This window comes from Sinocyclocheilus rhinocerous, unplaced genomic scaffold, assembly GCF_001515625.1.
Source record: "Sinocyclocheilus rhinocerous isolate Xijiao unplaced genomic scaffold, SAMN03320098_v1.1 scaffold1666, whole genome shotgun sequence".
In the NCBI taxonomy this organism is placed as follows: Eukaryota; Metazoa; Chordata; class Actinopteri; order Cypriniformes; family Cyprinidae; genus Sinocyclocheilus; species Sinocyclocheilus rhinocerous.
The window spans coordinates 255349-270076 of record NW_015628700.1 but is presented as its reverse complement, the minus strand read 5'-3'; the positions used below and the strand labels follow the sequence as shown (position 1 = coordinate 270076).

At 37.4% G+C, this 14728-nt stretch overlaps 3 protein-coding genes across 5 annotated transcripts; 1 reads left to right on the top strand and 2 right to left on the bottom strand.

Moving 5' to 3' along the window:
• Nucleotides 1–190: 190 nt before the first annotated feature.
• LOC107738324 (poly [ADP-ribose] polymerase 10-like) lies at nucleotides 191–875 on the bottom strand. The gene is made up of 2 exons (XM_016550064.1): nucleotides 870–875; nucleotides 191–635 (listed from the first exon to the last, which is right to left on the bottom strand). The coding sequence occupies exons 1-2, from the start codon at nucleotides 873–875 to the stop codon at nucleotides 315–317; spliced, it is 327 nt and encodes a 108-aa protein (XP_016405550.1). The 3' UTR covers nucleotides 191–314.
• Nucleotides 876–2475: 1600 nt separating this feature from the next.
• LOC107738320 (poly [ADP-ribose] polymerase 10-like) lies at nucleotides 2476–11362 on the bottom strand. Of its 3 annotated transcripts, none has more exons than XM_016550058.1 (9): nucleotides 11286–11362; nucleotides 10986–11065; nucleotides 10076–10251; nucleotides 9722–9964; nucleotides 7588–7818; nucleotides 6523–7514; nucleotides 4846–5058; nucleotides 4628–4757; nucleotides 2476–3592 (listed from the first exon to the last, which is right to left on the bottom strand). In XM_016550058.1, the coding sequence occupies exons 3-9, from the start codon at nucleotides 10248–10250 to the stop codon at nucleotides 2631–2633; spliced, it is 2946 nt and encodes a 981-aa protein (XP_016405544.1). In that variant the 5' UTR covers nucleotide 10251; nucleotides 10986–11065; nucleotides 11286–11362; the 3' UTR covers nucleotides 2476–2630. The 3 variants fall into 3 exon arrangements, with proteins under 3 accessions (XP_016405544.1, XP_016405543.1, XP_016405545.1); XM_016550057.1 differs by having other exon boundaries at nucleotides 10986–11081; nucleotides 11286–11361; XM_016550059.1 differs by having other exon boundaries at nucleotides 10986–11062; nucleotides 11286–11340.
• Nucleotides 11363–11455: 93 nt separating this feature from the next.
• On the top strand, nucleotides 11456–12981 carry LOC107738328 (DNA-directed RNA polymerases I, II, and III subunit RPABC4-like). The gene is made up of 4 exons (XM_016550067.1): nucleotides 11456–11556; nucleotides 11850–11913; nucleotides 12034–12126; nucleotides 12840–12981. Exons 2-4 carry the CDS (start codon nucleotides 11853–11855, stop codon nucleotides 12860–12862), a joined length of 177 nt encoding a protein of 58 aa, XP_016405553.1. The 5' UTR covers nucleotides 11456–11556; nucleotides 11850–11852; the 3' UTR covers nucleotides 12863–12981.
• Nucleotides 12982–14728: the final 1747 nt, after the last annotated feature.

Here is a 14728-nt window from a genome sequence, read left to right as displayed (position 1 = left end):
TCTGGAACTCAGCATTAGGTTAACATTTCAATAAACGAGCGTTTACTACAATTACGAGCCATTCTATAAGGTGACATTTCAGCACTTGACAAACGGATAGCGACTCCTAAGTAGCACTTAAAGCACGGCTACGTGTGATTGCGTTAAGTGCATTTTTGGGAAACGCACGTGAAACAATAACGAACGATCGTAAAATGACTCGTAGACAACGCTCTTAAGTCCTAAGATCAATCGTTATCGAGAAACGCAGCCCAGAGCGGTTTAATGATTAGACATGATTGCCGCAGTGGCATTATAAATGAGAAAGCATGTGATTAGCCGTAGATCTTCTTGCATGTGATGAGGTACTGTGGGTAAGCCTGTGTGTCGTTGAAGATGACGAACAGCGTCGGGGAGTTGATCTGATCCGTCACGCTGTGGTATCTGACAGGAACGCCAGAGCTCTCCTTCAGCGGGGCGGTTTTGTAGTCGTACTTGCCCACGGTGAAGTCTCCGGTCAGCACTCTGGCCACAAAAATAAACTTGTGCCCGTCTGCATTGGGTGGAGAGTAGGTGTCAGACACGGACAGTGAGCCGTTCACCGCAAAATACACGCCCTGACCGTACACAGTGGCTGTCAGAGAAAAGACAAGATGCTTTTGTCATTCTTAAATTCATATCAGTGTTACTGCAGTGTCATTTATGTACTATTATAGTTTTTATTAATATTCTGAATTAGATTTTAATGTTTTATTTTAAATTTATGTTAAAGTTTTAGCTGTTTTGTCATTTTTATTAGTTTTGGGGGGTTTTTGTTTGTTTTTTGGTGAGTCTATATAGTTTTTATTTTAGTTATAAGTATTAATGCTAGTTATTTTTTACATATTTACTTCCATTTAAAGTAAATGAAAATAAGAAACAGCCGATTTTTTTAGTTAATTCAAGTAACTTTTTTTTTTTTTTTTTAGCTTCTAGATTTAGATTTAACGATAATAGCCCTGATTCATATGAGATTCCCATCACTATTTTTGTCACATTTAGATGAATTTGGTTTTTCAAATCCCAAAACTAATGAATTAGCCAGTGTTATTTTAGTATCACTGACCGTACTATAGATTTCTATTTTTATATTTTCCATTTTTACTTCAATTTTTAAGTTGTAGTAATTTGTGTTTTGAGAGTTTTTGTCATTTTTATTAGTTTCTGTTTTTTAACGTCTATACAGTTTTATTAGTTTTTATTGAATAGTTTAATTTAGTTTGAGTCGGAAGTGACGAACTGCAAGCTTTGAATGCTTATATCTTCTAAATGCGAATTTTGTCACTGTTTTGGAGCACACTGCCTTATAGATAACCTTAAGACTAACATATTGATACTAAGACCCAAAAAAACTTTAATTTTGATTTCATGGAGACTTTAAAGTTGGTTGTGTAAATTCACCACGTTGGCCAACAGAAAGCTGCTTGGTTTGAAAGTGACTTCTGTGTGAGCTGTGCTTCATTCCTCACTGAACTACTGACAATGAACCTTTTTTGGTTTTACTAAAGTGACCACATCTTTAGATTGTTGTACAATCAAAGCAATTCAAGCTTGATGTATCACATTCAGACCAAACTACATAGATAATACAGGAACACTTTAGGGACCAGTTCACACTATTAAACAGTTGCTTATTAGTATGCATATTACCAGCATATTGGCTGTGTTAGTACTTATAAAGCACATATTAATGCCTTATTCTGCATGCCCTATTCTTAATCCTGACCTACCCCATTCCTAAACTTAACAACTACCTTACTAACTATTAATAAGCAGCAAATTAGGAGTTTATTAAAGGCAAAAGTCATAGTTGATAGTTAATAGTGAGAACTGGTCCCCAAACTAAAGTGTGACCAATAATACTAATGAATAAGGAGGTTTCAAGACACGTTTTTCAACTTCTAACTTGACATTGCGTCCCATGACATACAGACTGTAGGCCAGATACTAAGATAAAACAAATAATATATAGATTTTAATATATTAAAGTCATAATATATATTTTAGTAATTTCCTTTGGCTGGCTCAATAATCCCCAATTCCTAAGTTATTTTTTGAATTTGACGTTTTTTCTCAACACATATTGAATTATGCAGTTTATTGTTAACAATTTGACTAATTAACTGACATATCATTGACAATTAATTCAATTACATTTTTTTATCAACTGACAAAACTAAAGATTGATTGATTGACTGATTGATTGGTTTTTTAAATACAACTAACAAAACTAAATCATTCAAAAAAAATCTAAATTATTAAATACTTTCATATTCTTAAATTATTTTAATTTGAGAGATTTTCCCAGCAAATATGGATTTAAGCAAATAATTGTGATTAATTTGACTAATTAATCAGAATATCGTGTAATCAACATGACATAATCAACGACGTAATTACATCACATATTCCTAAATTCATAATTAATTGGCATATCATGTGTATATCATCTGAAAAAGATGTATGTGTTATGTCTGGAAACTAATATGAAGAACTATTTTGCCTGTTTTTAAACAAAAAAAATAATGAGAGTGAAGTCTGGCATCAACAGCAGAAACGGTGGAGTCTCCCTTTGGGGACTTCATAATTTTGGGAGTTTTATGTAATTCAGCTTAATTTGTACCTGCACCATCCGTGTACAAGTCCTCTGTGCTCAGCATTTTCCGTTTAATAGGCACGGATTTCCCGGATGCCAAACTGTGCTCTTCCATCTTCTCGAAGTCAATGCTGCACGGCTGATTGTTGAAGAGAATATCAGTCTTCTTCTGCTTCATCTTCCAAGCGTTCTCAATGAACACCGTGGCATCCGGCGGGTACGGGATGGCCTTCGAGGAGGAGCCCTGCTCGACCCACACCCACTGTACGGTCTTCACGATTTCAGCATCCGTCATCATGCTCTGTGTCCTTCTCAGGACGTTCTTTAGGTCTATCACAGCCTCGGAGACGTACTCTTTAAAGCCAGAGAGAACGGCGGTGGTGCCCTGGATGCTGATCTCGACAGCATGCTTCCTCTTAATGAGCTCTATGCATCTCTTCTGATGGGAGGAGAGTTTCCGCAGGTTCTTGTTCTCGACCTTCTCCTCACACTGTCTCAGTCCAACCTTCTTGCCCAATGCGATGTCCACCCTGACAAGATCATGGTTGTAGTTAGCAAACACACAGATCTCGGCTTTGTTAGCTGACTTGATGGCGTCTTGCAAGGACATTTCAAACGCTCTCTCCAGCTGCGTGTTCTCCTGGTTTGGCATGGAGTCGCTCCTGGACAGTTCTAGAGCTTTCTGGATGTCCTCTGCGTCCGATCTTTGGTTGAGCTCCATTGACATCTGAATGGCCACCAAGAAGTCTGCGTCTTCGTCGAGGCTGCAGGCGTTCATGGGTGCAGAGGAGCTCTGGAGGTCATGGGCCTGCAGTGATTGGGGTTGGTCGGCCTCTTCTTCTGCCGCTGCTGAGGTATCTCGACTCTGGTCTGAATACAGATCTACAGATTCAATGTCTGTGGCTCCTAAACTAGAAGGTTGGGGGTTCAAATCGCTGCCAATGACTGCCAAGATCTTCTTAGCTTCTTCAATATGAGCTGAGCGACAGAAAACATTCAGTAACCATTGGGGTTCAACAAAAAACAACAGAATAGCATTGTATTTAGGGCCCTGTTTTATTTTGTTCCAAATTCCATGTTTTCCATTTAAATTTTTCTGAACTTTTCTGAACTTAATGTATTACAAAATATTTTTACAATAGCCCTATAAAAGGTTTTGTTTTTTCAGAAATTCTATGTTGTATTCTAATTTTTCTGGTTATCAAAAGAAAGCATAACATGTTAATTTATCTTCTAATCAAATGAAAGTTAAACAAACTCCTTATTTTTGGCAATCAAAGGGGGATTACTATTAAGATTAAAACACAGAAGAAATATTGTGTGATTATTCATTAAAATAATTAAGTTTAATTTTATTATTAGTAGTAGTAGTGTTACGTACATTCTACTGGACAATAGTAATATATTTCTGACACAATTTCTTCAAGTTAATCCAAACTTTTATTTTGACGGGTTGCCATGGGGACCTTTAAGTTTCAGTGTGTATATGACGTGACAATATTTTTACTCAAATTAAAAGGTAAAAAGCTCATGAAGTGACTCTCAGAGCAGTTCTGGGGATGTTGCTCATGTATTTATGTACTCGTATATTCAGGAGGCAGACGCTAAAATCACCGCGAGCGTCGCACACTTCAGTATGTGTGTAGTAAACGGAACTGCGTGTCTGCAGCTACGCCATTCATTCACACAGAGACACGCAGAACATGCAGGATTCATATTTAAATAGTCTTTTGCGGCTTAATATTTACAAATTTTAGTCCATCCATATCATGATTTGATTTAAGTGTACTGACCTACTTTTGATTAATTCATCCAATTATTTAAATTCCGCGTTATACAGAAAATTCCATTGTTATAGCTGGATTCTGCGATTCCGTCCGCATTGCACAAATCATAGGGCCCTAAATCATTGTATTTTATTTCATGCAGAAAATAAGTGGAACTAAAGGGTCTCGGCCCACTTATAATTCAACGACCGGTAAAGAGTCAGTCAGGGAAATGATCTATAATGACCTGAAGTACGTGCATCGGTTGAGTTACGTCCATTCGGGACTCCAGCAGTGAATTCCTGAATGGAATTTGCAGAGGAACTTCTCTGGAAGTTTTGACAGGTTGTCATTTTCCATGCCAGCTCCAGTATGTCCTGTGGAAAGCACAAATACAATCAACCCTAAAGTATTACTGAGTATATGAGATATGTCGGGATAAACAACCAGGCTGGGATACGTTACATCATCTTCTAGCGGCTCCCAGTGCACTCTGGCCATGTCGATATAGACTTCGAACTTTGCTGTCATCTCTCCCAGTATGCTGACACCCTCCTCCTCCATCAGGAAGCGGGAAATGCCAGGCTGGGTCACCACAATGGTCTTTGTAAAGATTGATCCGATAATAGCACTTAATAATTCTGCCGCTGATTGGCATACACGCCACTCTCCCTGAATCTGCAAGTGAATTTAAGAGATAGCAAAGCAAATATAGAAGACAATTACCAGACAGTTCTTAGTTCTCACTTCAGTTCAAGACTGAGAATAATTACAATACATTGTATAACAGAAATAGAAATGATAAGAATTATGAGAAAAACAATTCCATTTCAGAGGCAATAGGCTAAGTTTGCAAGATTTTTAAAGTTAACTTTAAAATTAATTTACAGTGAATCGTGCTGTTTTTCTGAATATCTACACGTCTGTGATTCGCTCATGCAAGAGTACCTTAGATTTTCAACACAATCTTGCAAGTTAGTCTATTTTTACTACACAAATTAATTGAATTAAATGAGATAATTTTATATTTCTTAATTTTGTTTGTGCGTTTACTACTTTTTTATTATTTACTAACAACAATTCAGTAAAACTCAATCCTACATATCTATATTTCTCATTATCAATTTTATGTATTAAAAATAATATATTTATATTAACATAAAAATACTTTTAAACATGATTTAACCGGTTTTACTTTTAGAAATAATTTTGTGAACAACTTCAATAAATTCTACAACATACACTCATGTTCAAATGTTTGAGGTCAGTAAGATTTTTTGTTTTTGATGAACTTCTGCTCATCAAGGCTGCATTTATTTGATCAAAATACAACAAAAACAGTAATATTTTGAAATATTATTACAATTTAAAATAACTGTTTTCTATTAGACTATATTAAAAAAATTTAATTTACTCCTGTGATCAAAGCTGAATTTTACTCCAGTCTTCAGTGTCACATGATCCTTCAGAAATCAGTCTAATATGCTGATATGCTGCTCAAGAAACATTTCTGGTTATTATCAGTGTTCAAAAGAACAGCGCTTATTTGAAACAGAAATCTTTTGTAACATTAAATGTCTTTACTGTTACTTTTAATCAGAGGCGGACAGTAGTGAAGTATTTTTACTCTGCTTTAAAAGTGTCTGTACTTTATCAGAGTGTTTTTCTTTAGAAAAACATTCCAAAGCATAATATTGTAATTTTTACTGCACTATGTTTCATGTTAAATATCATTTAATACTTAATTACATTAGAAATCTACTACTTTCTTACTTTTACTCAAGTGAAAGTAATTCAAAGATTTACCTGAGTACAAGAAAGTACTACATTTTTAATGTTCTTAAGTATTAAAGGTTAAAAAAACAACAACAACAACTTTTATTTATGAAGCGTAGTAGTGCAGTAAAAAGAACGACATTATGCTTTGGAATGTAGTGAAGTAAAAGTTTTCCAAAGAAAAACACTGATAAAGTACAGATACTTTTTAAATTCACTTGAGTAAAGTAAAAGTACTTCACTACTGTCCACCTCAATTTAATGCATCCTTGCTGAACAAAAGCAAATCTTACTGACCCCAAACTTTTGATCAGTAGGGTAAATGTCATTTAAATCAGCTGAATGGAAGCAAACTCAGTAACTAACACTCAATCCGTCTCCAGTCTCCAGAGGGAATAGGATGACCTCTCCCATGTCCGCCAGCAGACCTTGATGATGGAGTTGCAGGAACTTGAGCATTCCTGGTTCCATAGACAGGACGGTCTCCCTCTGGAGTGGTGTGCTGAGAAACACAACCATCTTCTCTTCATTGTCCTTCTCCATCCCTGTCAGGGTGAGGGCAGTAATCGCTCCACCGGCGTCGGACAGTTTGGCACTGCAGAAGTCCAGAGACGCCAGGATGTCAGACCACTCTGTTGAAAAGAGCACGCTCTCGCACTCTTTGGCTATGGGCACAGTGAACTCTGAGATCTGGGACTCTATCAGGTCTCGGGCCTGTCTGACTGCGCTACGGGACGGAGACATTACAGAGACCGTACAGCCCGACACGCTGTAGGTGGAAGGTACGCTTTTCAAAGACAAATTCAGCCTCTTCTTAACATCCTCCCGTCCGAGAAACTCAGCTTTGAGCTTGTCGTACGTCAGATGGTCAACCACAACACCAGTCAGGAACTTCAGGACTTCGTTTTTAAGTCTTTCAACCTCACTTTGGTCAGGCCCTTTGATTTGGACGCCATCTTTTGCTAGACTGACGTCAAATTTGGGGTGATCCTTTTTGAGGTTCTCGAGCAAACTACTCAAACTGAGCAGGTGATGTTTAGTGGCGTCAAGCACAGATATGAAGCTAACGTGTTCCTTCTGGACAGACGGCTCAGGAACAGATGCAGTAGTCGCTAAATTCGTGGCATTGTCCGTGAGAGCAGCTTTGTGTCCTAAGCTGGCGCTCACCACTGGGACAGAAGCAGTCGGACTTTGGGGTGAGACCGTCTGTGGTTGGTTCCCATCCGTCAATGTTCCCTGTTCATCTTGAGCGCTCACAGATGACTGATCCTCAAGAGCATGCAGGAAATCAAAGTACGGCTCCACTACTAAATCTGTACCTTCCAAATGATGGGATTTCTGGAGAACGTCACCCACAGCTGTGAAAGAGATCACTCAATTGAGATTCCAGAACTCTAAAACAGAGACTTCGAGAAAGACATCTTGACTTACATTTCACATCTTTAAAAGAAACCTTTGCACGTCCATCAGCTAGCATGCAAACTGCTAGGACATCAGCACCTCCAGCACGACTACTCCCGAAGTAGAGCTCCAGCACGTCCTCTGTGAGCGCAGGAGACAGATTGGCCACCAAAATGGAGTCTGTGGATTCGACCTGCTCCAGAGTGACCTTTGCTCCGTTTAGGGGTTTCTTGGAAACTTCGTCTTTAAGCATCTGAAAATCTATGGAATCACATAGACAACGACAGAACATTTAAGACAAGCGTACCACAGATTATTATCATGCATTCATGCGTGAATTTATTTTGTTGCAAGCGTTAAAGGGGACATTGGATGCAAAATTTACTTTTACATGGTGTTTGCATATAAATGCGTCTTAGCAGTGTGTGAACATAACCACCCTACAATGATAAAAATCCATTCACTACTTTTTGATTATAAAGCGGATAGTTCCGGTCCTTGATTCTGATTGGCTGAGCCGCTTTCGAAGCTGTTGTAAATTACTCTACAAACATACACCTTTGTTTACTTCTGTGTGTTGCTCAGCAACCACTTTGTTGGAACCACAACTGATTCTGAGGAACTACATTGTTTGGTGGAAGAATACTGTTTTTATTAATATCATTACACTTTATTTGTTTTATTCTGTGAAACCTTACTACATATATGGAATAACCGTTTTATAAAAGCAATAAGTCCTGTGAAGCCGTGGTTTACAGTGAATTTATAACAGCTAAGGGGCGTTGTTAGGCACGATGTGAAGTGGAGTAAACCATGGCTTCTTGGGGCTTATTGCTTTATTTTATCCCCAAAAAACCTAAACCGTCTCAATTAGGAAGCAGTTTTGATTTTCCGAGCAGCATGACGTTATATTGCTCAGGCCCCGCCCACAACCACTGACGAACTGTCCTGTTTTAGCATATTTCCGTCCTCAGTCTTCACCTCCTCCTGACATGAGAGCCACTGAAGACGTAGTGGATTAGTTTTGTTTTTGATGGTAACGCGCCTCCGAATACACAAAAATGGAAGAGAGGGGCGGGGTGAGCAGTAGCTCATTATCATTTAAAGAGACATGCACCGAAACGGGTCGCTGTGAACAGATCTGACAAAGTAAAAAACTTATTGTTTTACACTACCATTGAGGAATTTTAACCAAAGTATTTTGCAGACATTTCATGAAGACCCTAAAGAATCATACCAACTTGTGGAAAATGGGCATCCGATGACCCCTTTACAATGACTAATAAGAACTAAAATCTCTGATAGAGTGGCTCTTAAAAATGTTTGCACACCTAAAAATGTACTTAAAAATAGCATTATTTGATACAAAATATCAAACCAAAAGTCTGTGCTCAAATGCTGCTCAAACTTTTCTCAGAACTAACTTGCTGTAATTTATGCATTTTAAAATGTAATTTATTCCTGTGATGCAAAGCTGAATTTTCAGCATCATTACTCCAGTCTTCAGTGTCACATGATCCTTCAGAAAACAGTCTAATATGCTGATTTGCTGCTCAAGAAAAATATTTATTATATTATTTATAATATTTATTATTTTCAGAATTCTTTAATCAATAGAAAGTTGAAAATAACAGTATTTATTTGAAATAGAAATCTTTCGTAACATTATGAATGTCTTTACTGTTTCTTTTTATAAAGTCTGTGTTCGAATGCTGCTCAAGCTTTTCTCAGAATTGTCTTCATCGTTTTTACTGTAGCTGTTGTTTTAGTGAAGTTTAGTGGATGTATAAAGTCACACAGCTCACACAGGTGTCCTATCAGAGGAACCACAGGTGTAGAGGAACACATTAACATCTTCCACTAACATTATCTTGTGAAACCCAAGACACTTTTAGTGACATGTTTTGCTTGAAAACTAGCTTGTGCTATAATATTTCATTCAAATAAACACCACTTGGTATGCTATTACATAACATCTTCCACTAACATTATCTTGTGAAACCCAAGACACTTTTAGTGACGTTTTGCTTGAAAACTAGCTTGTGCTATAATATTTCATTCAAATAAACACCACTTGGTATGCTATTACGTTATGTAATGCAAAGACAAAGTATGCCGATAGTATTTTCTGTATGTACTGCTGATAGACTGATGAGCTACAAACCTTTATCTAAAGGTTGGTTTAGGTGCACTAGAACCAGATCCTTGTTCGGAGACAGATACAGGATGAAGTCTGTTTCACAACACATCCCAGTAACATTTTCCACATAAAGCTCCACATGGTCCAGTGAAGTGTGTGGATTGAGCCCTTTCAGCAGCAGCTTTCCAGGGTCCTTTGGTGGTTTCCTCCGCACTGTCAGTGTGTTATTCTGGAGGACATGGGACTTGGAGACAACTCTGGCAGTAGCTAGTGTGAGAGAAACAAAAGTTTTGCCAACGTATGCTTGTAATATTGTCATTTTATTCATTTATTTTTTAAATATGATGTATTTTTAATCTATTTAATGTATTTTTTTACTCTCTGCATCTTCAAAAACCACCAAAGCATGGTTTCCATGCTTCTCCAAAGAGACCACGTTCCCTCCTCCAGAGCGTCGCTTGTTATCGAAGTAGAGAGACAGAAGGTCATCGTCCAAATCATCAGGAATATCCAGAATCTCCAAACTGCGCTCCTCCAGGCTGCCCTCAGCCATCCTGACAAACAGAAAACACACATGAAGAATGAAGTGGAGCCGGTTGAGAGTAACTCACATTCCTGCCCCACTTACTAGGAAAACCATACGAGGCTACTGCAATGAAAATAAAAACAAATCAATCAAATCAAATGCTGTGTTTGTGGGGTTTTCCTTTCTTTTTCACATAAAATGGAAATTTTTTCATAAGATTCAATCACCTATCTATGGTGCAGTGAATTTTTTGGGTTGTTTTTGAGGTTTTATATGTTACTACAATGCACTTACATTTTTTACAAAGTTGTGTATAATAAGCTGATAGATAGATAGACAGATACCAGATGATAGACAGATGAGGTAACCTCATTATAAATCGAAATCTTATATACAGACGGACGGACGGACAGACAGACGGATAGATGGATAGATAGATAGATAGATAGATAGGCAGATAGATAGATAGATAGATAGATAGACAGTAATTAGGAATGAAATTAGAAATCATGAGTAATTAGAAATCGATATACTTGGTAACTGGATGTTGTAAACTTGTTATGAAAATATATCTTGTGTCGTGTAATGATAAGCCAATGCCGAGAAAGAGAAACTGAAAGGGTGAGGCTGGATCATAACTGACAGCAACGCATTAATATTCATAATACGAAGAAGAATAGATACTGTGCACGATAATGTTTGAACAACACTTGCACAATAAGAGCATAACACAATATTGAGAGTTAAGTTGAGCAGGCTTACCTGAAACCTGAACATTGACTGGCGACTGCCGCTGCTGCTGTGATTCACTACTTCCTGTTTTGAGGCGGTCAACAACACTTCTGACACAGAAAAACACTTCAGGGATACAAATAAAAAATAATAAATTTCTATTTGTAATTAAATGTTTATAACGCTATTGTACAAATAATAATAATAATAATAATAATAATAATACGTAACACAATTTTTAATTGCAGTACTAAAGACGTACTACTAACAGCCAAACTTTCAAACAATTAATTAAATTAAAAATACTTCTATATTTGCAAGATTACGTACGGTTGCCGATTAATATACGCTTAACGATGTCTCCGCGATTTCAGAAGTTTTTCGCCACACAGGGAAATAAAAGTCCCAGAAACCAGGAACTGCGTAAAATTATAAGCCCCTCCCACCAGTGTTTGACGAGCCCAGCTCAGGCGTTCGATTTCTGTCAATCATTCGTTTCAACCAATAGCAGCGTTTGTTACTCTGATGTCTTCCTGTAAGTACTGCGCATGCGTGAACCCCGACAGCGTTTAGTAGCAAACCGAGAGCTCACGCGTGAAAGGTAATGCGTTGAACGTTTACATTTCATGGCTGTATACACTAATAAATTAAATTAAGAATAATATTGTGCGGTTTTGTATCTAATATAAATACGAAGAGTAACGCATCTAACGAATTTGTAATAGTAGAACGTGTCCGTACACATTGGAATAATAAATCTCTTATATGAGTAAAGTCTAGCTCATGTAACTAGTAGATACGGTACTATATATTAATTTAAGAATAAATCTAATATATTTATAGTGTTTAATCATTATAATAAAGCATTAAGTAGTAGCTGTTTGTGTATTTCAGGCCATGGATTCTCAGAAAGACATTCAGCCAATTAAACAGCAGCCTATGATCTATATTTGTGGAGGTAATTACTCTCTTCATGCTTTTAGTTATGTGTTTCATGTATTAGTCATTGATAATCCTGTCTTTCATCACGCAGTCTGTCTGTCCTGAGCTGTGGAGTGTGTTTGCTCCTGTGTTTCAGAGTGTCACACAGAAAATGAGATCAAGGCCCGAGACCCCATCAGATGCAGAGAATGCGGTTACAGAATCATGTACAAGAAGAGGACCAAAAGATGTATCCTTTCTCAGCTAAATAATGCTTAGTGTCTAAAAAGGGGGTGAAACTGCCATCATTTACTCACCCTCATGTTGTTCCAAAACCATAACCCACATCATATGATGTAACCTTTTTTACGTTATGGAAAATAGAACTTGTAATCTGCTCTTTTCCATGCAATGACAGTTCATAGTCACCACATCTGTAAAGCTCTAAAGAAAAAAAAATACAACAACCCCATAAAAGTGGTCCATCTGACTCGTGTTATTTTCCAAGTCGTCTGAAGTTATTTTGAAAAGCAGACAATTTAAATTCATTCATCATTATTCTTTCATTCAAATAAGTAGGTTTGCGTTACCGCTGATTACAGAACCGGCTTTCTGACAAGATGCGCGTTAAATATCGCATGCGATTTATCGTGCAGCCCTACGCCTAATGCCGCCTGCTGGACTAAGCGCGCTCATTCTTGCGTGTACATATAATTTTATTTTCACCACCTGCAGCCTCATCGTTGCTCCATGACATGTCGCCAAATCATGTCACTAACAGAGCAATCGCACCAGGGTTTGTTTTAATCGAACCAAACACGACAAGTGTGAAAGCACCCATATATGCCATACTAATTAAGTAATTATAGTCATGTTTACATTTTAATCAGATTTTTTTTTTTTTTGGTCTTCTGTATTAACCCTCCTGTGTTCATTATATTTTCCCTTAACTCCTGTTTCCAGTGGTTGTTTTTGATGCCCGATGAGATGAATCTGCCGTTTTCCTGTTAGAATTAGCTTTTTTTTTAAAAATCTTTGACTGTGTAAATACATGTATACAATTTGAATGGGCAGTAATGGATCAAAATTGAGTAAAATTCAATTTACAAAAAAATTCTTGAGTGGATGTTTTCTTTTTGTATTTGCAGTTTAGAATTATAAATGAACTTATTATTTGGTGTAAACCCTGCTCAAATCAAGTAGTGAGTTGTTCTTGTAGTTTAGGATGGATGAAGGGATTTTTTTCCCATTAGAAATGGAAATATTATCAGCCATCATTAAGGTGCGGCTACATTACTGAAATTTCACAAGCAATATAGGTCTATTTTACGTGACCAACTTGTGAACCTGTTGTGAAATCTGCGCGGGGAAATTTTTCGCCCAATTACATGAATTCCTGTTGAAAAGCAAATATAAAATATAGCTGCAAGCAGCAATTAAGGGGCCAAGCACTCCAGAGGCAAAATGAGGAGCTAAGTATGGCATGGAGCATCAGACCAAATGCAACCATAAGTAATAAAAGCAATTTTAGGATGATTGTAATTGAAATGGCTGAAAAACATGAATAAAACCTCTAGTAATATGATTTAATGGCTTATCACTTCTGACCAACAGGTGGCGCTGTAATCAAATCAATTTGGTGTGTTCTGTGTGAGGTGACAATGGCACACACAAAGTTTGGTGTCATTATGTCAAAGCTATGCAGAGATACAGCCTCAGATGCAGTTTGGCAATTTCCAGCTAATTTGTTGATGCGCTAAACGAAAACCGTTTTGTATATTGACACGAAATCCATAACTTTTTGCCAGTTTGGTCTGAAGATGATCCGAGTCAAATTTGGTGAAAATCGGACAAACGGTCTAGGAGGAGTTCGAAAAATAAGGTTTTCAACATGAATCAAAATGGCGGACAGGAAGTTCGGCCAGTTATGTCATAACTGGTATCGATGTTCTCGGCATGATACAAGGAATCTATCAACATCAGTCTCATTACAATAGGCTAATGTAAGCAAAAGTTATTAGCTTTTTTGGAAATTTCATTATAACTTTTGACCACAAGATGGCGCTGCCCCCTAACTTTTTGAGTACCATCAGGGCATGGTGCCGAAGAAGCATACCAAGTTTCGTAATGATACGTCAATGCGTTCGTAAAATATAGCATTTATATCGTAAAATATAGCAAAATTCAAAATGGCCAATGGCCAAAATGGCTGACATGGTCAAATTCGGCATGCTCCACCGAATCTAAAGAGACCAGTTTTGTGATTTTTGGTCAAACCATTCAGAAGTTATAAGCAATAATAGCCATTTCATATCTCCCGACCACTACGTGGCACTGCACCGAAACACTGCAGGTAGTCTCAAGTCATGCTTGTTATAACACACGCCAAAATAAATACGCCAAACCATTGCGGAGATATAGCCTCACATCCATTTTTGCATGCTTTTCGTCGAATTCATTTGCGTGTTTTTCAAGAACGGTTTGATGAATCAACTTGAATTCTATAACTGTTTGCCAGCATGGTCTGAAGATGATCTGAGCCAATTTTGGTGAAAATCGGACGAGTTAGAAAAAGTATGTTTTTCGAACAATTGAAAATAGCGAAAAAACTAAACCTTACGATTTTTACATTTTGGAGTTCATTCGACTCGGCATGAGCCAAGGAATCAGAGGAAAAATAGAATTTTCCTTTTGTGCCTTACAGTTCAAAAGTTATTAGCATAAACATGAGTGAAATTTTGGACAAGTGGTGGCGCTAGAGAATTTGAGTTAGACTCCAAACTTGCTATGGTTAAAGGTAGGGCTGCACGATAAATCGCATGCGATATTTAACGCGCATCTTGTCAGAAAGC

Coding starts and splice junctions, on each gene's coding strand:
- LOC107738320 (XM_016550058.1), bottom strand. CDS start 10,250: ATGGCTGAGGGCAGCCTGGAGGAGCGCAGTTTGGAGATTCTGGATATT. Junction 7,819..9,721: donor AAACCAACCTTTAGATAAAG/GTTTGTAGCTCA, acceptor GTGATTCCATAG/ATTTTCAGATGCTTAAAGAC. Junction 7,515..7,587: donor TTCTTTTAAAGATGTGAAAT/GTAAGTCAAGAT, acceptor TCTCTTTCACAG/CTGTGGGTGACGTTCTCCAG.
- LOC107738328 (XM_016550067.1), top strand. CDS start 11,853: ATGGATTCTCAGAAAGACATTCAGCCAATTAAACAGCAGCCTATGATC. Junction 11,914..12,033: donor TATGATCTATATTTGTGGAG/GTAATTACTCTC, acceptor CCTGTGTTTCAG/AGTGTCACACAGAAAATGAG. Junction 12,127..12,839: donor CAAGAAGAGGACCAAAAGAT/GTATCCTTTCTC, acceptor TCCTGTTTCCAG/TGGTTGTTTTTGATGCCCGA.